This window comes from Clavelina lepadiformis, chromosome 6, assembly GCF_947623445.1.
Source record: "Clavelina lepadiformis chromosome 6, kaClaLepa1.1, whole genome shotgun sequence".
Classification (NCBI taxonomy): Eukaryota; Metazoa; Chordata; class Ascidiacea; order Aplousobranchia; family Clavelinidae; genus Clavelina; species Clavelina lepadiformis.
In genome coordinates, this window is record NC_135245.1 from 16642818 (window position 1) to 16665271 (window position 22454).

The 22454-nt window shown below is 35.7% G+C and overlaps 2 protein-coding genes across 2 annotated transcripts in view; one reads left to right on the forward strand and one right to left on the reverse strand.

Moving 5' to 3' along the window:
* Positions 1-1843: 1843 nt before the first annotated feature.
* On the forward strand, positions 1844-5701 carry LOC143463550 (uncharacterized). The gene is made up of 2 exons (XM_076962072.1): positions 1844-4036; positions 4436-5701. Exons 1-2 carry the CDS (start codon positions 3543-3545, stop codon positions 4560-4562), a joined length of 621 nt encoding a protein of 206 aa, XP_076818187.1. The 5' UTR covers positions 1844-3542; the 3' UTR covers positions 4563-5701.
* A 745-nt stretch (positions 5702-6446) lies between these two features.
* LOC143463547 (E3 ubiquitin-protein ligase rnf213-alpha-like) overlaps positions 6447-22454 on the reverse strand; it is a 46006-nt gene continuing 29998 nt past the window's right edge. The window contains exons 46-63 of the mRNA XM_076962065.1: positions 22249-22418; positions 21825-21981; positions 21384-21583; positions 21160-21279; positions 12951-20203; positions 12683-12836; positions 11786-11961; positions 11479-11621; positions 11307-11406; positions 9096-9213; positions 8624-8829; positions 8366-8534; positions 8241-8285; positions 8016-8093; positions 7835-7951; positions 7502-7697; positions 7257-7386; positions 6447-6871 (exon numbers count right to left, since the gene is read on the reverse strand). Coding sequence (XP_076818180.1) covers positions 6721-6871; positions 7257-7386; positions 7502-7697; positions 7835-7951; positions 8016-8093; positions 8241-8285; positions 8366-8534; positions 8624-8829; positions 9096-9213; positions 11307-11406; positions 11479-11621; positions 11786-11961; positions 12683-12836; positions 12951-20203; positions 21160-21279; positions 21384-21583; positions 21825-21981; positions 22249-22418 — 9683 coding nt within the window. The 3' untranslated portion in view covers positions 6447-6720. The remainder of the gene's footprint in view (positions 6872-7256; positions 7387-7501; positions 7698-7834; positions 7952-8015; positions 8094-8240; positions 8286-8365; positions 8535-8623; positions 8830-9095; positions 9214-11306; positions 11407-11478; positions 11622-11785; positions 11962-12682; positions 12837-12950; positions 20204-21159; positions 21280-21383; positions 21584-21824; positions 21982-22248; positions 22419-22454) is intronic.

The window sequence follows — 22454 nt, forward strand, 5'->3', positions numbered from 1 at the left end:
ATGCATATGCAATAGACGATTTCCGAGCGTCATATTTTTTTGGTGGCAAGATATTTATGATCAGTGATCATACTTAGCAATGGAAACTGTCGATCTACTTCAATTCTTTTTCAAATTACAAGCGTTCTGGGCATTACATTGCAATGATTTTGCTAAAGTATAGTAGCATATGAATTCCTTTGCGCAATAAAAAAAAATTGAAATTTGTTGCTTAGTGTGTTCGATACAAAGTCATATTAAGTTGTCAGTACACAATGCTAATAAATGCATAAGAGCTTGTGTGGTACCTGCGGCTTGTTTGGATGTAAAAATTTAGAATATAGCTATACGCCTAATAATGTAAGCCTACATTATTTGGCTTATTCAATCTAGAAATCAATCAAAAACTGAGTGTGCAAAAGTTCTGTCTAAAGTCTAGAGTCTAGAGTGACTCTAGACCATTAACTGCAAAATACACCTTAATAGGCCTAGGCCTACTGCCACTGACAGACTGAAAGCTCATGAAAAGCAGTTATAGGCTACCTGATTGAGTGCGTCTTTATATAGGTATATGCCAAACTCAGATGCAGTTTGGGGAACGGTTCTATCCCCTATTGGCCTATTGCCTCTAACCTTTCTTTTAATCTTTACAGTCTGGCTTGCAAATACAGCACATTCTGCACATACTTGCACACACGCTTTTACTAGATTGAACAGAGCCACCAGGCCTTACTGCCTTGGGTGACGGGTGTAGCCCACTAGCCTTGGTTGATTTGATTTTTCCGCACTTTTGGTGGGTGTTCATGCATAACGTTTTCCATGAGAGTATCTACATAAACATGTTAACAAAAAGATTTCTTGGGAAATATCCAAGATGATCCCCATTGATTTTATACAAGTTCTTGAAATTTTCATATTAAAATTATTTCTTACATTTTTTTTTAACTTTTATTGCTGAATTCGTGCGCCCGGGTGACGATAAAGCCGTTTACGCACCATTCAGGTTATACAAAAAGAAAAACGATTATGCTCTAGTGATGTTGAACATACAGAAGACAAGCTTGTTAAATCCACTTTCCATCATTTGGAAGAAGACACTCTCCTTTTCTTCCCTTTTTTTCGCCGCTACAAACTATGAAATGTACTATAAACGGATAGTCTACGCAAGTTAGCGCTGCGCAACACGAAAGCTTTTATCATCTATTTAGATTTGAGTCGGCCACATCTGGAGTGAAAGGTCGAAATTGCAAATTTTTCTCAAAACCCGTAACAATTCCAAAAACATAGGCAGTAACGTGATCTCCGCGTCTTACACATAAGAAGGAAAACGTGTATTTCTCTATCAGTGAGTGGAAAAAGTTTTGTGAAATAATTTTTTCAGACTGTGACATACTCATTATAGGACATATTTGTAGATTTAGTAACCTAACAAACTGATAACAATTGGTTTGTAGCGGACAGGGTGGCTACAAATTCTCGAATACAAGCCGGATGGAATTTTTACCTGCCAAGGGGTCTGACCGCTCCGTCCCCGAGCCAATTTTTGGTCTCGTATAGAAAGGAGCTGGAACTGTTTGGAAAATCCAATCCAATCCATATTTTGTCATCCTAAGCATATTTTCTGCAAACCACCGTGGTTCTGAAACTGTTTTGTGATTTGATAAAAAGGAACTCTTCTATTTCAATGTCAGTTCAACATTTTATCCAAATTATGAACTTACCAGATTGCAATTTTTTGTTTGGAATTTAGCTCTGTATGTGTAGAGTTTATTGCGTTTATTATTGGAATATATAAGGTGTCTATAGGTGTATTGTTGTGCTGTCTAAATGTGAAATGTGTCTCACAAAAGACTCACATCTTCAATTATTGCGTCAGTGAGATTAACGTGTAGCAATAACACAGCTGTTATGGACAGAAAGCGTTATAATGTTCGTAACACAACATAGTGCCATATCTAATGCAAACAATATGTCAACAAGCTACTTTATAAGCTAAGTAATTCCAAAACAGAGACATCTGGTGCACACAAGTTTTTGAAATTTATGCTGTCAGATGCACAAAAAACTTAATAATGGCATAACAGCCTATAGTATTTCGGAAAATTTAGGGATTCCAGCTTTGTCATGTGATGAAATGTGTGTCGTGACTCGTGACCAAGCTTGTGTTATAGTTTCAATCTTATATTGAAATCAAGTGATCCACGCATAGCCCAGCCAAAATACTAACCTAGTTTGCTCATGAACAGCCGGATCAAGGTCAACGTCAAGTCGTCAACCTTTACCCCACTTACGGTAGCAAACATATCGCTGTACCCTGACCCAGTACTTATTTCAATTGCAAAGTGACTATTTCACCGGCGTCCGTTCACCAAAGTTGCAGAATCACAGTACGGTGACCAGCAGATTTTGTCTAATGGTTTTTATGACTCTCATTTTCCACAGAAGGTATTATGGTGGTGTAGTAGTTAACGTTGGGGCTTGTATGCTGGAGGTCTCAAGTTCAATTCTTGTTGTTGTTTCATTTCTTTTTATCCTTCAAGTTTATTTTTAATTTAATTTAGGCTTAGTCATGATACCGGTAGGTGAGAGTTTGGGTTGGAGGGAATTAGTTTTGAATTAATTTATACTTTGGAAAAAAGTAATTTTTATTTGAAAAATATCATTTGTCAATTTGCGGGCTAGCTTAGTAATTTAATCAAGAGAAGTGAGAGTTTTGGTCAGAGGAGATCAATCAGCTTTAGGTTAATTTACACTTTCGAAAAGTTAGTACGTTTCTCCTTTTAAATTAGCATACATTTCAATTCACTGACTATCCTAATTTTGATTTACCATATTCGTATTTTCCTACTAAGGTAAAAGGCGTCGGTAAAATAAGAAACAGGATATAGTTTGGGTTTGTTAAGGTTAACTTTATATTTTTCGACACGAGCTTGCTTTTTCATGTGTACTGTGAAATATACACATGTCGCAATAAACCTGAAGCAGCTTGACTAATGTATGGCATTTAACAAGAGAATTCATTTACGTCAAAACGAAGGCCACAAACTGAGACTTTTTTTAATTTACTTTTGCCGATAGCTACCTAACCACGAATTGTTTTTTCAAAAATATTTTACCAGAATGTTCAGTTAATAGTGTTCTTTCATTTAAGATGACATGCCCCTCACTTAAAATTTTCTAGAGCATTTTTATTAAAACAAACAACGAACACTAAATTGACCGGGTGTTATAGTTTATTCTAAACCAGCATCTGATATGATGCTGCCCTGTACTTCAAACTTTTTTACGAAATTTGCAGCTTTTCCTTTTCGCAGCTATTCACTTGCACGTAATGTTGTTTGATTATATTCATCACAATAATTTAATAGTGAGTATTGACAATAGATAGCAGTCTGTACTCGGCAAAGATGAGCAAAAAAAACTTCTCTCACCATTATTTTAACTAACCGTGTTTAATATAAAAAAATACTGTATCACGTGTCGATAGATAATTGACAATTTTTGTTGTCTAGCTAATATTGGCCCCACCACCATGAAACTTCGTATCTAATATTATCTTTCTCATGACTCTATTTAACTCCCAAAATATTGACTTTATTGAAAAAACTTGCCCAAGTCATAATGTACTTACTGGCTGGTTTTGTGCAATTCAAGAATCGGTGACAAGACGCTTGACCTTGATAATGTCAAACACTCTTCTTTTAATAATAGCACAAAACAATTTGATTAATAGCATCCTGATCCTGAAAATCATGCCCAACTCGATGAATTTAAGTTTATTTCTGGTAACTATCATGTTTTTTCATCTGCTTGCTGTTGTGACCATCACAAGGTGTGAAGATCAAGAAAATAAACCAAAAATTAATGAGACCAAATCTGATGAAGAAAAAAAAGAACAAGTTCCCCAGGAAAACACAAGTATAAATGCCACAACCAGTGGGCTGGACAAATTTTCTAATTACATATCACGGAACAGTGCAATGTTAAAAAGAGCTTTCTATGTTTTCGTTGCGGTTGGTGCTATCTTGATGGTTTATTTTGGCATTCGTCTGTATAGGTAAGAGTGTGTAAAAGTAATATAGGTTAAAAAGTATTTTATACACAGTAGTGTAGTAGACGCTGGTTACATAAAAGCTGAAAGGAATAATAAATTTACTTTGTTTTAAAAGTAAATACGTAAAGTTGATATCATTGCTGACAAAAGTATGTGCAAACTAGACTGGGAAATATAGCAGATGAACTTTAAACATAAAATTTTCATGCTTCAATGCCCTTGGAAGGCATTACAATATATTTTTATATAGTGTATTGTACTATTGTGGCTGAATATTGAACTTGTTTCATATTATTATGAGTTGGATACTCTAGCCACGATGCTACCGAGACAACCATGAACTATCTATCCATTTGGTGATTTAACCTGCTTCACTCTTGTACGCCAATGCGTTGTTTTCAGGTCTAAGAAGAGAAGGGTAAAAAGTTATGGACTTCTGCATTCCAGTGGTGAAAATTATGAGCTAAATCCGCTCAATGTTGACTCCGACGATGACTACACTGTATTTGAAGCAAAATCACTCCGCTGATATTGATATCCACTTAATTTATAGTTGAACACTTACAGCAAAAAGTTTTTTTGTTGTAGTGTGTTTATGTTGTCACTATGCCATATTCGGCCTGTAAACCATACACAGTATTGGTAGTGGATATTCCTTCAATTTTCATGCGGCGCGCATGTTTTTGGTTTTTTCCAATACTACTTTTTAAGGGATGTCAGTTATAAAGTATACTCTTTCATGAAAAACTTATGTTTCGTAATGTAAAATAAGTTTTTAACATTCAAGGTTTTATGAATTCCTTGCCAAGTTTCATTGTGAATATTCCGGTAGTACATGTTTACATTTGTTTGTTTGCTTGCCGTTTTGTGCACTGTGATGGAAAGAAGTGATTGCCAGATTTTCTGTATGTCGTATTGATGTGTATAAATTTCAGTCTCAGGTTTGTACACTTGTAAAGTGCATGTCGATCACCTTTTATTTGATTTTGATTGAAATGGTGCCACTACAAATTATTTATGTTCCTAATATGTGTTCTTTGTGTGTATGAAAGTGTGGCTGACTATTTCTTCAAAGTTTTGAAGTATTATGTGAAGGAAAATGTGAAAATGGCAATCAATGAAATTTCCACAGAACCATTAATTTTAAGCAGTTTGTCTTTGTTTGTTTGTTAGGCCGGACTCAAACATGTCTCACAACACACACTTTTGCTGCCACCCACTCCTTTTCTTTAGAAATGTATGTATATTGTATATGATGTCTTTGCAGTGATTTTATTCTTCCTCAATGGAAACTAGTACTTTTTAAGATGTTCAAAACACATTATTGTAAATGTAAAAACAAACCAGTCAAATGTTTCGTCTGTCATTATGACCTTGGTTGTCAGTTTTTTTTTAATAATGTTTTCTGAAACCGATTTTGTTTTCTGTTACCTTCATATACTGAAACAGAGTTATCCAAACGTTTGTGTTCTAAACAACAGGCATGTGACATCATATGACTATGATTGCGTTTATATATTTTATTCCATCTACAAAACTTCACTATTCAGTGCGTTGCTGTGCAATAATGAGATAATATGGTGATTATATTACAAACAACAACTATCTTAAATGCATAACAGTGTATTATGCAGTGTTCAGAATTACAAATTTATTTTGTGGATTTCATGTCAGTTTCTCGCTTTGTAAAATTTACTCTATGGCCCCTAAAATCTCACACCCTTCGTGTCTTTGTTGCTATCAAGCACCTAATACATCAGAGGTTTACCAGCAGAGAACAAAACTTTTTTCGTCTTTACATGGTGTTTTAAATCATGTGACCATTTAAGCATCAAGCTATATGAAAGTAACTTCAAAGCAGGGGGGACCGGCCAATTTACACAACTTTTCCCTTATTTTAAATACAGCTCATTAGCATTAACCAATGAATGATTGCTGTCCTGAAATACCTCACCTCACCCTGAAGCCACTACTTCCCGCATTATAATCCTATGTACAATCACTATTGACCTTTATAGCTTAAGATATTTTGCTGCCCCAATTGGTCTATGTTAAAAAAGTTTTAGGGTATTAAGTGACGAAATCTATGAAATTCATACTGAAGCGTGGAACAAAAAGTTGAAAAAACACTGTAGGAACCCATACTTGATAAGTGCATTTTTACCATTTTTCTGGAATCTCTTCAAAAGAGTTATGTATTATTACGCCTAAATTATGTAAATTTTCAACAAATTTTTTGAAGACCCTTGTTCACACACAAAATATCTTCCCAAACAGAGTTACAGACAGCACAAAATTTTAAAAGAACAGCCAAATCGTATGTTGTACGGAATTTTAAAATGAGTTTGCAAAAAAATTTTCTGATAATTAAAGTGGTTTTAGGTATTCATACTTTTGAGGTAGAAATAAAATATTACTTTTTTGGTAACTTTATTTTACACATATCAGCAAGGATAACATAAGTTTAGCATAAAATATGTTCTTTTACATGAATCAAAGGAATTAACGATCATAGATAGAATAGTGCATCATTATACTTGTTAACATTTAAAAATATTAAAAAATGTTCAAGAAAAAGAAACAGTAACATGGCACACTTATTCCATGATGTACAATAAACTCATACAGTAGGTCGACAAAATCAGGTTACACATGCTTACAGAAACTTGACATTTCAAAACAAAAATTTAAGCATTTAATTCAAGCACAAATCCCATAGATATCATATACACATGTACAGCATGTTTGAAGAGGATATCTTCAGGCAGTCTCTCACACCAAGAGTTGTCTCCATCGTGCTTGCCATCCAAATATGGAAGAAGAACATCTTCACCAAGTCTGAGATGAAAAACAATCACAAAGTGTGTCAACACACAGCATACTAACAGTTATCACGTACAGTAGACTAGGAGATTTTCAGTAGACCTAGAACTTAGTGCGTGTTTATGGAACAGAAAGCAAAACGGATGAAAAACAATTTTTGGATTAAACAGTTTCACATCCTGGCGTATTCTAAGCTAGGATATAACGAATCTGTCATCACAAACAATGAAAAATTTCTTCGGTTCGTTTGAGGTACAAATAAAAACGTGTTGTGTATCTAATCTAAGTGCTAATGGATCCAATTATGATCTTTGAAGAAAAGGATGTCTAGTGGTAGCAGAGTTCTGATACAGTTTAGGAACTAGAGCTTAAAAGCGTTCTTTTAAAGTCAAGCCACTACCTCCAATTCAGATCCACCTCTGGACCAGCCATAATAAGGGAATTCAATTCAAGCTGCAATCTTTGAATATTCATCTGAGACAATTCTTCTTTGAGCCGATCAAGCACTTCTTCATCTTCTATGTCTTCCACTAGCAAAAATAAATGTTCCAGCAAACGTAGAGCACAAGCAAAGAAGTCCTGCTATATCGTCAACTTGAAACATTTATCTCACTTCAAAAGCTATATGGGATTTTCTGCACTTACCACCGGCCAGAACATTTTCAAAAGGATTCTGCCCATTAATAGCCAACTTTCTTGACCTGTGCCACGACAACCTCTCATAGAGAGCCAAGCAATGATGGATTAGGGCAGAACGTGGAATCATTTCGGTTTCTTCAGCAGATAGAAGAAGATCTCTTTCAGCATAATCACATATAGTTTGTTCTGCTTCTCCACCAAGCTAAAGAAATCAATTTAACAATAGTTCCATAACTTACCCATACTTTCAGATAACCTCTACAGTATGAATAACGCTCAAATAAAGTTTTTGTACCAGTTATCAGAAAATATCATTAACCTACCTAGTTAAAAACCTACCTTAGCTAAAAATTGTATCACCAGGGTAAGAGTTCGGACTGCTTCACAGACACTGACTGTCATAGCTTCTTCAACTGCAGCATCAATCTCTTGACACATTCTGGCAGGGAGTGGAACCTAAAGAGAGACACAAAATGACATATCTGTATGTATAACATGTAATCCACGCATGGACAATCACCTGCTCGTGATTTTCTTTGATAGCATTAAAATCTTGTCCCAGCCCCATGTCTTGTGGGTATTGCATCAGTGGTATTGTCTGTGAAAACATGTTCAGTAACATTCTTATATTTTATCGCAGACTCATATATAAAAGATTGATTTTCCACGTTATTTTAAAACTTCCCCTAAAATCAAAAGTTATGATAAAGCAAGTACAATGAACCTAAAAGCTAAAAGAACTCACCTCTATGTTAATAATCGCCTTGCGCAAAACAAAATGCTCCAAAACCTAGAACAAACAGGAATTTAAAAAATCGTATGACAAGAATTTAAACACGTACTTAAAGATGATAAATGAGTCCCTTTTACTTTTTTCTCTAGCAGGCCGATGTTGTATGCAATGTTATGTTTCGGGCCAGATTCATCTGTTGTTGTTTCATACTGAGCATTTGCACGTATTAGAGGCATCAGATCTCGCTCCTCATTGATGCAAACCAAGTTGTTGGTTGAAAGTTGAGGAACATCGACAATGGGAAACCTGAAAATCGTTTTTGAAATCTGTGACATCGGTTTATTCTAGTAACAATATTCTTCTCAGTTTCTGCGTTATATGCTTTCATGACTTACACTGGACGTGGAGTTATCAGTTCTCTGCATTTTTGTAAAAGGTTGTTTTGCTTATTTGTAAGGTACTCTGCCAGAACAAGAGCGCAGCACCCACGACCGCGTTTGCTAGGTAAGCACATAGAAATTGGACTCTGCAAAGTTAGGTCCTCCTTAAAGTAGCAGTGAGGAGTGTTGTAACGATCAGTTTGAACAAGGTGATCTTTGACCTGTGGTAGTAAGAAATATGTTGCCTATCGTAAACTCTTGTTGCTTTTGTCATTTGGGCATTTTATTGCTAATTTTTACATGGATTCTTTAAACATGTTTGCATCACAGCGCTATCAAAGGAAGCGTACGGGTGACAAATGATGATTTCTCTGATTTTGTTAGACTATTGTATAGACCTTTAAAACCTGTTTAGACCAAGCAGTTTGATTGGAGTTGTTATTTAGTCTGGGAAAAACTCTACCTATACCTTATCCTTATTATGTACCTTATTCCAAATCCTCATGTAAGTGTTAACATCTTCCACAAAAATGTAGTCATCTTCTTGCAAATACTGTTCAAGTGTTTTTTCATCAGTATCCTTCATGTCCATTTTCTGCCGATAGCTGATTAATTTTCAAAAATGGTTATTTCATAACACCGGCTAACTCACAACTACGCAATCAAGGTTTCTATTTGGTGAAACTACTGTAACTATGCTGTTGTGGTAATGCTATTGGACAAGGCATTCTCAATGCTTGGTATTGTGACGTTGTTGGTGAAGAATGATAAATTTGGGTAAGGTCACGTCAAAAGCAAAATACCACACAAAATATGCATAAAGAAAAATGAGCTTGGTACTTGGGCACGAGTGGTTGGGAATTGAACACAAGTTTAAGTGGTGCAACGATTTTGGTCAGTCAGAAGATAAATATTCCGATAACATATCATTCTGGTTTCACTTCCTTAATTATACAGGCTTATACAAACTTAAAACTTTTTTCAAAAATGTCAAACCATAATATTACTCAACAAAAACAACACAATGTAACAAAAAAAAAAAATTTTTTGTTCCCAGGTTCTAATCGATTTTTCCCTATTGCTTAGGACCAGTAAGTGTCGAAAATCAACTTTATTTCATATAAACTTTGTTTTTGTGGTTTAGAGACTGAAATTCTAAAATCGCAATATTTTTGAGAAAAGATATCAAAGATATGGCTAAAGAGCATCCAAGATGGATGTTAATCACTTTTAAATGTTAATATACTCTGCAATATTTGCCATTTTATAGATACTTCTGTTTGCAGGGTTGATTTTTGAGGTGTTGTATAGAATAAAGTACGATCAATATAACTGGGAAGTAATTGGGGACTTTAAAATGGTAGCGTTTTTGATGGGTATGCAAGGGGGGTTCACCAAGTATCCTTTCCACCTTTGCCTTTGGGATAGTAGGGCTACCACAGAACACTACAAAAAGCAAATATGGCCAAAACGAAACGAATTTGTTGTTGGAGAGAAAAACGTAAAGCAAACTCGGTTGATTAACCCAAACAAAGTGCTTATGCCTCCCCTTCACATAAAACTTGGGCTTATAAAGCAATTTGTGAAAGCATTGGATAAAGGTGGTGACGCATTCCAGTTTCTCAAGAACTTGTTTCCTGAACTATCAGAAGCTAAAGTAAAAGCTGGTGTATTTATTGGCCCACAAATTAAAAAGATTCTCAAGTCGAATGATTTTATCCAAATGCTTAATGATGTTGAAAAGAAGGCTTGGGATAGCTTTGCAGATGTGGTGAATGGGTTCTTGGGCAATAACAAGGAAGATAACTATGCCGAACTCGTTGCCAATTTGGTAAAGTCATATGGAAACATGGGGTGCAGAATGTCCATGAAAGTACATATGCTTGATGCTCACTTGGACGAGTTTAAAGACAATATGGGAGCTTATTCAGAAGAACAAGGGGAGCGATTCCATCAAGACATAAAAGATTTTGAAAGGAGATACCAAGGGCAATATAATGAAAGCATGATGGGAGATTATGTCTGGGCCTTGATGCGGGAAAGTGATGTAGAGTACAAAAGAAAATCCCGCAAAACATCCCATTTTTAACTGATTTTATACTTGAACTGTTTTAGCCTGAAATATTTATTTAGTTTTGCATTTAACATTTAATGATGGTATTGATTCGGATACAGTTAATACATTTATGGGCAAATTTCCATGTACCAAATGCCTGTGCTTTGTGATTTGATTTTAATAACAAAAATTCTAATTCGTTGCCTGTTATTATGCAAACTCAGAATTAACCCTTTGCCAGACAGAAAAATAGCCAAAAGTTGGCTGTAATTTGCTTTGCGAAAAAGCAATCGATAGCCTACGACTAACGCGTCAGAATATTTAGTAAATACATTGATAGAATACAACTTCTTAGTCGATGCCAAGCGATTAAAAATGGACTTACAGCGATCAAAGACAGTTTGGTAAATATCCATTTCCTATAGGGTAAATCAGTATAACCATGCACAATATTGCACATACCAGCAAATTCAAAAAATTACTCTCCTAACCACAAAATCAATGTTTGGAATGAACTATATTGATTTTTGGAAGTTTCTAGGTGAGAGAGATCAGGAAATATCAATTAGAACCCGGGAACAAAAATCGTGTTACACGGTGCAATTAACAGGTTACGATCAATGCCCAATCATATTTGCTAACCTTGAGATTAAAACTGATTGCAAGGACAATATGGAGTACAGATGTTGAGCCATTTCCAGGTCTTCCATGTTCAGAATAGTTTTCAGCACAGCACCTTCGCCTGACCAACAATTGGTGAGAATTATGCAAAAAACATTTACTGCACAAAGATTTGGCGGCGAACCTTACATACCTCCAGCATTAGAGTCAATAGCTTCCAGTCTCTGTTTTAAATTTTTTACGCTGATGTGAATACGATACTTCCATAAGCAAGGATGGTGCCATTCAATTTTATCATGGGGCACCGGTTCAGCTGGTTGCAGTTCATACACAAGCCTACACAAAGATTTTTTATCAATAAACTTTTACGTGAATAGTTTACTTGTAAATCTACCTACCATATTCCAATAAGAAAGTTATTACATGAGAAATGGAACTGCATATAGACTATTCTGCAGATAAAAATGGTGGATAACAATACAGTTGATTTCCTATTTTACCTATGCAGTGGCTTTTCAGCAAATTTGCCGGCTTGAATTAAAACATTTTGTGCATTGTTAAGATGTTCATCAGTTTTTTTGAAAACAAGTGACAAATAATGTCTTTGGAATTCCTCTTCCCAAATTTCTCTTGCCGCCATGGATTGAAGGTTACAGTTCTGTTGCTGTCCTGCAACCTGAAAAAACACTAGACTATTTAGTAATTGAAAACAAATTATTGTAGGCTGGTAAGGTAACATAACCTTTATCGTCACACTGTGGCAAATCTTTGCAAAGTTCAATCCTAAAACCACTAAAATCCACTTTAATTGTACGAAGAATTTTGTTTTATAAATTTATTGTTCGGACCTGATTTTACAAGACAGAAAAAACGAGCTTATGACATAATATTTTTAGAAATTTATTAACTGTGTGAATATAGCAGGGCTTTAACCTCATCAAAGTTTTAAGCATAAAAAAACATGGCAATCCAAATTACCTCACCGCTTAGTCAACAATTGGGTTAAAATTTCTAAAGTAAATTGCTGTAAATCATTGCTTACATGTTTACAAACCCAAAAACAAAATGTATAAAAATACAAAGCTACTTGTGACTTTCACTTGTAGAAAATGTAGTTTTAGAACCTAAATTCTGCATTTCGTTGTAATCTCAAGCAATTTTCAAATGCTACACATCCCTACTCTCCATCACTCCACTTAACTTAATTCGTGCAAATCAGGTTTCATAAACTTCAGTGTTTGGTGTGTTGGTTCGCTAACCATACATATGCATAAACTGCTTGACATAAGTTTAATTCATGTAACAAAACCTAACAATCTTATATATGGCAACTCAGTTTATACTTGTGAACCAGTGTTTGAGAAACACCAGCTTACAGTATAGTGACAATGACTTACATTAATAGTTCTCATTCTATGTAGAACTTGGTGGATTATCACAAAAGTGTCATCAATACTTTTTCCAAGATTGGTTGATAACTCTTCCATATCCTTCTGCATGTGTCTTATCAAGAAAACTATTGCATCATCGTTACTTCTGGCTTTAACTAGTCTGGAATAGATAAAAATTTTATATTTTTTGAGTTCAAGTTAATACAAGAATCAATAAAACTACGCATTTGTTTAAACTTTTTTAGGCATCACTATCATAAAGAAACACACTTACTTTTCGATTCCATTTCCATTTCTTGTACCAAGCAACATAGCAGCATGAAAAATGAGTCTTGTTGCACAAATTGATAACTTTGTAAGCTTTCGATCTGGTGCAACTGGAGTTCTTTGTTCAGCCGTTCCAAGCCTGTATCCTGCCTGGGATGCTTCAGTAAGTTCTCCGGCTTGATTACCTGGTTGTAGTAAACCATATCGCTGTCCTCCAATGGGTTTACGACATTCAGGGCAAATACCACCTTGTACTGGGTTAGTACATTCTCCGATAAAGTAGACATGTCCATTCGGGCAAAGGAAAGACTTAGGTGATGTATTATGACTTCTCTCCAGCTGCATAACTGCGCGAACAGCAAAATAGTTGGATGCAGGCATAGTGGGCAAGAATGCATGTGCATATTTATCTGGGTTGGTAATCATACCATACAACTCTGACAGCAGGCCATCTGATTTGCACATCAGTGCAATCCCAACCATGTTAATAAATTCATTAAATCTATATTCTATTCGTGGTGATAAATGAGCGATTTTTAAATTGAATTGTCCGAAAGCAATATCCTGAAACATATGCTGGTTGATATTACCAGACAAATGCATGTGCAAGCGTTGCATCATGTACTTGTATGTTTCCTCTCTCAATTTTTTACCCACATCACCATGCGCAGCCCAAACTGATAATGCTAAGAGAATCTGAGTAATACTGTCTGGGGACTGCTGTATCTCGTGGACAATTCTTTGAAAAACATTGGGAAAATGGTCAGCGTGGACAACATCCAAAAGCAAAGCTTTGGTATTAATGTAACTTTCACCAGATAAGACTATTAAATCAGAGGAAAGATACCAATTTTCAGTTTCTCTATCCTCTTTCGGAATTAGATTTGGGGGAATCAAGCACTGGTAAATGCCGTTTTCAAGCAAGTTGTTAAAGGAATCTATTCCTTGTTGGCGACAAAACGTCTTGACAATAAACTCTTTCATTGCTGCATATTTAGGATTTTTGCAAGCATTACATATTTCTTTCATGAGCAACAGCATGTGCTGGTAATCACCGAATTGTTGAGCTTCTTCTTTTGAAAGTTTTACGATGCAGAAAACAGAGAGTCTTGCTACAAACTGCAATCTAGCACAGAGATCAAGATGTTGTATTTGACCAAAATGGTCGGTGTTCTGAGATATTCTGACACATTCTTGAAAGAACTCTGTTAAACGCTCAAGATCTTGGAAGTGTTCAGCATGTTCATAATCAGGAAACTGGCTATGCAAAATATCTTGTATACATTGAGTGTAAACACCCATAAGCTCTTGTTTATCACATAAAACAATTCCCATGTTGTTGAAGTGATCATTGAGCTGGTGTTGCACAAGATCTCTGTCACAACGTAAAAGAAGCTGAAGTATGTAGGAACGCGCTGTTGGATTCACATCAAAATTACTTTGTAAGGGTGACATTGCACGTGTTTGTTTTTCACAAATGACAAGATTTTCAAGAGCTTCAGTTATCTTTGCATCTGGTGGTAGCCTGTTCTGTTGACGAGCAGCGCTACCTGGTGGAGGAAAACAAAATGTGGAAAGATATTCCAGAAAGAAACTGGTGCAGGCAGACTTAAACACTTCAAACTCTTTAGTTTGTTCAAGAGACAATTTGATAGGCATTAATTTATCTGGGTTTACAATTTTAGTTCTGCATTGTGGACATGAACTATCTGCAGCATGGGGGACACATTTCTGACAAATTCGATGCTTGCACGGAAGCAGCACTGGTTTATCCAATTTTTCTGACTTACAAGATCTACAGCGAATATCATTCCAAGAACAGAGCAATCTAAGATGAATGTCCTTGGTACAACCTTGTAAAGTTTTAGTGATGATATTGAGAAACTGTAGGTTAGACAGATCATTTAGCTTGCTTGCACCAACCCAAAGTCGACGGGCCAGTGGTGAAAGCGCAGTGAGATAATGCTGAATGCTCTCCTGGTTAGCTGAAGATGGAACAAGTTGGTCCAAAAATATCTCCACAAAAACAATTTGTTTCCAGGATTTTTGCAAGCTTTCATCAGCATCAGATATTAGTTTATCAGCAACATACTTTGTTTTAGCTACAAGTGATTTCCACTGCTTGCAAGTTTCGTATTTTCCAATATCATTAGGAGCATCTGTCTGTAACTTCTTCAACAGGGAATCAAAAGCAAAATTATGAATTTCGAAGTTTAAAGTTTCGGATTGTTTTTCAATCCACTCATGATTTGATGTCAAAATACAGGAGTTCACTGCAATAATTTCAGCAAAGTAATTAAGTTGAGATAAACTATGCATAAAAATTATGAATGTATCGACAAGGGCATTGTTGTGAAGTTGTTTTTGTCTTCTCTGAACCTTGAACAAGGTTAGCAAACTTTCCTCCACAACTTCATACTCCATATCATGATTAGTATCTTCTGCAAGAGATTTGTACTTCAAGTGGACCAGGTCATGTATGAAATACTTTATTGCAACCATGCCAGACTCTTCTGCTATAGCACTTAACAGTGGCTGAAGAGGTGAGTTCTTTACCTTATCCACGAATGGATCCAGCTTCATTTCAATGTTTCGTTCTTCCAACAGTTTCCAAAAACGATAAAGTTTATCATGTATCAATCGTGCAAAAGGAAACCTGCAGGTGAAGTTGATTTGCCTTTGTACGATAAAATCACCTTGAATGGACCATTGGTTCTGACAAACATACTCACATTTAAAAAGCTTAAACCACGCATTAAGGAGCATAGAATTGTTTTGGTTTCCATTTACAATAATATCAAGATTATTATCAACATCTGCCGTGCTGATGATTTTTGCCAATGCTGTTGCCACAAGTTTTTTAAGACGAAGCCATAAGGTTTTTCGAAATGTACCACCTTCTTGCAAAGCTTGCAAAGAGCAGGCTTCTTCAATGATCCAGTTATCCCGATTCATTGTTTGATTTTCACGATCTCCGAGAAGTAAATGGATTTTTTCCAGAATAATTTTTTGAAAGGAATCTGAGATGTTATTTTTACCGAAGCAAAGACCATTAACTATTCCAACACGGTGTCTTCCTTCTGCCTGGACCTGATTTTTCAGTTTGCTCATTGCTTCTGTGATGCTTTCCCGAAGTAATCTGAGCATAACATCGTGTGTTCCACTGCTCAACACATTTCTTTCAAAGATCTGAGGTACAGTCATGTTCCACAATGTACTTACTGGCGGTATGTAATCGTGACTTGGTTTGAGCTCATCTACGTATACAGAAGCACAATCCGGACTGTGGAAGCTGGTAAAAGATGTTGCACCATCATCAGAAGCTACATGTCTTTCCAGTGTAAAAATGAATGATATGATGATTTTGTTGATAAGTTCAGGATTAGCCTGTTTAAATTCTTTAACTTTGTTCATGGCAGAGTACTTTGCACAGGCAAGTAAATTCCCATGCAAATGTGCTTGTGGGCATTGTATCAGCAAAACATACGCAGACTCCGGCAAATTATCACTTTTATCATCAGTGTGTTTCATTGAAAAATCCAAAAACTCCTGTAATCTCCCAGAGTATTCCTGTTCTGTTTTGAATTGCTGCAATGTGATAAGCATGACATGATTTTTTTCCAATCTCAACCGTCTTTCCAGCTCTTGGCGATCTTTTTCATTAAGGATCTGAGCAAAAGAAGTGACCTCAAAAATGGACAGCTTTTCATTTTGTATAAATGCATTCTGAAGCAGATGCCACAAGTTATCATGTTGTTGACATTCCATATAAATCTGCCGGAATTCCTCAGCACCTTGCTTCAATTCCGACTTTGGAAGCCGACACACAGCATCCAATGCAGCTGTTTGCAATAAAGCTTCTTGAGCAAGTTTGTAATACTGATTCTTTACTTCGAACGGGTCGACAATAGATAAAGTGGACAAAAGAGCTGATGCTGGTGTGTCGTCTTTACAGCCGGCAAATGCATGTTGCTGAGTGAATGGCTTGCTTTGGTATCTGAACACATTGATCTTTGAGAATCTCATCATCCATTCCTTTAGCCGTTCCACATCAGTCATTTGGTTTGCATCCAGCACACTACTCATTTCAAAAACATACTTTTCAAGACGGTTGATCAATGGAATGGGAAATTCATTGTAAACAACGTCCTTTTCTTCGATGACAATGAGTCGAAATCCAGTTTTAACCCGGCACTTTACTCGGTGTCCTCCAAGACCAAGATCCACATATCTTTCACCAGCAAATGTGACATAATGCTGATTGAGGGCATCATATAAAGATTCATAGAGATCTCGAAGATTGAGAAGCACAATTGCCCGACCAGTCTCCATGCAAACTTTTATACGATTGATATTTCTGCAAACTTCAGTGTAGTCGTTATCACGAGGAAAACTAGAGCCAAATATGACCAAAAAATCAGATATATTTTCCATGACTCTTGGCAGGAGACTGACGGCTGAATACTGGTTGGTAAGAAGAAGCAAAAATCTACTTTCAAATTCTGAATGAAGATTTTCAGAAATCAGCTCAACCACTGGTTTGTTTACTTGATAGACATGGGGAAATATTTCCGTGAAACGTTCAGCAAACGTTCTCATGACCTCTTCTGTATAACCACTAAAGTTGCGAAGTACTGCAGTGGCAACATCATGAAATTCTAGCACTTGTTTTTTTGAAACAATACTAAATAACATTTTCAATAAGCTGTAGTAATCCCTTAATCCAAAGAACTCTCTTTTCTGGTCTCTGTATATTTTTAAGTAAGCATCAGTCATGGCTTTAACTACTCCATGGACCTCTGCCATTTTAGCATGATCTGATTCAAACATTGCTTCAGCTGTCTTGTGCAAGTCACTTTCCGATGGTTCACCACGAGTGACAAAAATTCCTCGATTCATTTTTGCCGGATCAAGTGCCCAGTTAGATATCCCAACAAACCCAACCTTGGAGTGAGGTTCGTTTCTTAAAGCGTTATCACGAAGGGATGCAGTTTCCAGTAGTGGATGAAGAACTTTCAGAGGCATTTTTTTGGAATCTTCAGCCAAGCCAATTTCATCTAGTACAACTACTGCAACAAACTTCTCCAAATCCTGCTTTTTCTGTAATTCAGCACACTGACTAAAGACATTTTCTATTCCAATAGCATCAGAAACTGCACTGCACTGAAAAGATAAAACTTGTATTTGTTTTAGTTGCTGAAACAATTCACTCTTTGAGTTGCGACCTTGCATGGCATCTGTGACCACAGTTTTGGCAAGAGATTTTGAGCTGCCAGGTTTTCCAACTAGGAAAAGTGGAATGCGCATTTCAGCACAAAGTACAATCATAAATACATTTTCCCTCAAAGCTTCATTCTTTGCAATATCTTTTTGCAGATCAATTGCGTTGATGAACACATTTTGACATGCCACAATATCATCCCATAGATCCTTTGGAGTAATTTGAAATCCAGTCCTACTTATTTCCTCGGCTAACAATGTTCTGTATTCTTCTCTTTGTTCAAGAGTGGCATGGTAGCACATGCCAAGAGCTTGAATTAAAGCTCGCAATGCATGGTTGATATTTTTCTTCATTGCTTTTGCATTTTTCTTTTCGTGTTCAATGAGTGGATTAAGGTCCTTGAGCTTTTTATAAAACCACTCAAAACTTTGAACAGTTCTTTCTACATCTCGCAAGCTAACAAAACTGCATGTATCTCGCCTATCACGCATATACTGCTGAGACAATGACAACGTGTTTGTCATTGTTCGTACCATTCCATCAGGAAAATCAGGTAGCTCGCGTGCCATCTTCATGGTTTTTTCAAGCTTATCTACCATTTGCCAAATATACGTTGCTTCAGTTTCGTTGTTGAGCTGACCAAAATCCCAAACCAATGGTTTCATACTTGGAGGAAGTGAAATCACTCTGTAAACCAAATGCCTCATTGGAATACCAGCAAACTTGTCATCAGAATGTTCTGCTTTTACATTGAAGCCCAAACCAGATTTTTCCATAGCTTTGATAACTTCTTCAGTGTGTCTTCGATAGGGATTACATGCTGCCACAATTCTCAGTCCTGCATCTTTAAATGGTTTCCCATGAACTGTTCCATCACAAACAATTTCTTTGATAGCATAGATGGCTTCAGTTGTGTTTGCTTCATCCAAAAACAGCATGGTTTCAACATTTCCTTCTTGTTTGTTTTTTCTTGCAAGTTCTGTTGCTTCTGTAACTTTGGCTTGAATATCATGAACAGTGACGCCACCATGCACTTTAACAACCACCATGTTGCAGATGTTCTTTCTACCTGCCTTCAAACGACTCATGAACTCCACCATTCTTGTTTTTCCACAACCAGTCTCACCCATAACAATGACAGGAATACTACATCTAAATCTCATTTGAATGGCCATCATCTTTAAGCAATTGTCAGTTGTTAGCTCATAAGTGGGATCTGGATCATCTACTTCATCAATGCCAAACACCTGGCAAAGCGTTTCAAGTTTCTTTTGCCTGCTGTGTTTGTCAAAATCTTGTTGCACATTAACTCCATTTAATTTGAGCCCTTGGAAAAGATTGGTGGTCATTATATTATTTTCTACAACATTATTTGTCTTGGGATGGCATAAATGTCCCTGACCACTGACGTTGAAGTGAACAAATGACATAGAAACACGATCATTATTGAAGAAAAGATAAGGATGAAATCCACTTTCCCATCGACGTCTCAACTGATGCAACTCAAAGACATCATTCTCATCCCCATTAGCAATGTCATCATCTTCATCAACGTTTAATGATGGAGTAGCAAAGTCCTGGGACATCCGTATCATGAAGCGAACTACAAATTCCTTAAAACCAAACAAACCAACATCACCTCGCCTAATTGGTTGATTGGTGTCAGCAAGAGCAGCATCAAGAAACACAGATTTCTCACAATCATTAAGTTGTAGATTCAAGAACTTGGAAAAATGGCTCAGTTCTAGCCATGAAGGATTTTTCATGCTACAATATGCTAAGAGCGTTTGCAAACACTCAGAAGGGTTTTCAATGGGCTTTTTGTATGTGAACTTATCCATGTTGTGACGAGCTTTGTAGTGAAGAAGATACTGGTAAGGCCGTTGGTACATTTCACTTTTTAGAAGTTGAGCATCCATGCAAATGTGATTAGGTGTCACATCAGGATTTGCATTTGTCAGATGATCTTTAACTTCAATCGGAGATAAACATGTGACTGATGGCAGAAAGCTAAGCATGTTGGTGAACGATGCCACATCCTTGAAAAGACACAAAGAAATGGTCAGGCAGAATATTTTGCATATTGCCTGTGCATTTTATTTATAATGTTGCATGAAACAGTTGTGGAAAAATTTCCAATGATGAAAACATACAAAATATTGAAAACTTGAAATGTATTTAGTCTTTTTTTTAAATAAATATGCTAAGGTTTGAACAAGACCAAACAAACATTTAAAAAGTAAAATAATAACGAAACTTGCAAAAGCTTAATTGATGCTCAGCTTTTAGGCAATGAAGTCCATTTAAACCAAAATCATGTGAGTAAATTAATTTATTTTAGTCACAACAAAATGTTTATGTCACATGATTTCTTCTTATACCATTAAAGTACAAGTTTTTACTGGAAGCATTTTTTTGATTTTTATTGACATATAACTGTACCGTTCAAATTTATCTAACTCAATACCTATTTTAGGTCTTCTGAAAAAAATTCATGAAAATTTTTTTAAAGAAATCCTTAGACTTAACAAGTTGACTGCCAACTATGAATTAAATTATCTATTGAAAAAAAGATTACACTATCACACTACAGTTGTTATTATAATTATGATCTTCTTTTTTTCTATGAGTATTTACTTAGCAATTTACATGCAAACTATCAACATCTGGCAACTGATAATGACACCAATGCTTTATCAGGTAAGTAAAACAATGTTTTAGTTTTTGTATCATGTTTAGAACAAGACCTAAAAAAGGCGGTCAGTATTAGAATTTTATCCATAGCGCTTTGAGCCTGAATGCATTTGATTCTCGTGGCGATAAACAAGTTAATGTAAGAAACTTGTAGTGTAAAGCATCTGTTTTTAATTGCATGCATATTATAGTGTTGAGCAGTACAAAAAACATTTTATCAAAACTCAATGAAAAATCTAAAAAAAATCACTTCAACCACCGAATAAGATTAATCCATTCATTTTTTTCCAGAGAAAAATACCTTGGTGTATTCAATTGCATAAAAATGCTCTGGTCTGTGCCTCCACATCACACCTCTGCTGTTTTGAATTGTTCGTAGCACCACCAAGTCAAATAAAAATTTTAGGACACCTTGTTGAACCTGCAATATGAAAATCGTAGAATATTAATGATCTGGTGAAAAGAGCATTAAAATGTTGTAACAAATGACTTGTGATTAGTAAAAATATGAAAACAAGTACGTACTGAAGGCGTAATGTCAATGTGGATGAAATGAGGATCAATGTTAGAAACTTGATGACCATTTTTCTGTGTCAATGTGGCAATGACGTCATCCATGTTTACGTGCTTTTCCAAGAATCTGATTGTTGAAGAATTCCAGAATACTGTGTCTTGACAAAGTTCTGCCAGAGTTTCTCGACAGCGTGATATGAAAAGCGATTTTCCTGCAATAAAGATTTTTCATTCAATATACCGGAATTTGCTTAGTGAATTGATTAAGAAAATATTCTAAACCAAAAAAAACATTGATCAGTTTCATAGCGTATCAAATAACATCACAGTAAAATTTTAGCAAGTTGCATCTATTGAAAAAAAAATGCTTAGAGATTCTTGCAATGCACATTTATTTAGCATTTCAATTATTTATTTCTCTATATACTCTACAATATGCTAAGTGCAACAAACCCATTCCAGCTGAATCTGAAAATACAACTCGAACAGATGATTGATCACGATCAACTTTGGCAGCAGTTTCTTTTTTGATAGTTTTCACACAGAGATGTTGCTTTAAATAATCTTCAACAGACATTGTAACAGCTGGGAAGTTATTGTCCACTTGATACTGAAAGCAGTAAAAGAGAAAAATATTTAAAACCTAGTTTTTTAACAAAGTAGCATAATCTACTACTGATATAAACTTACAAAAGACTTGTTGTGAGTTTTTCTCACTTAGGTTAGCAATAGCAGTAGTAGTTAAAGTGTAATAGCAAGAACACTACTAACAGTAAGACTGTTTTAAAGTATAACTGACAAAAAATTATAACATCTAAATCGATATGATTACTGTATACATCATTTCAATAATGTAGTAAAATATTTAATGATCCACCTCATCAAATAATGCAGTCAAGTAATGATGAGATGAACTTGTTACAACGACAAGTTGATATTTATCATTTTTATCTGTCATCTGAGTGAGATTTTGAAAAATTTTCTCCGCTTCTTTGGCCACATCAAATGAAAGTTGATCAGCGCAAGCAATGCAGAATATCCTGTTTCCTAAATTCAGGTTTACAAATTGCATTATGCTTCTGT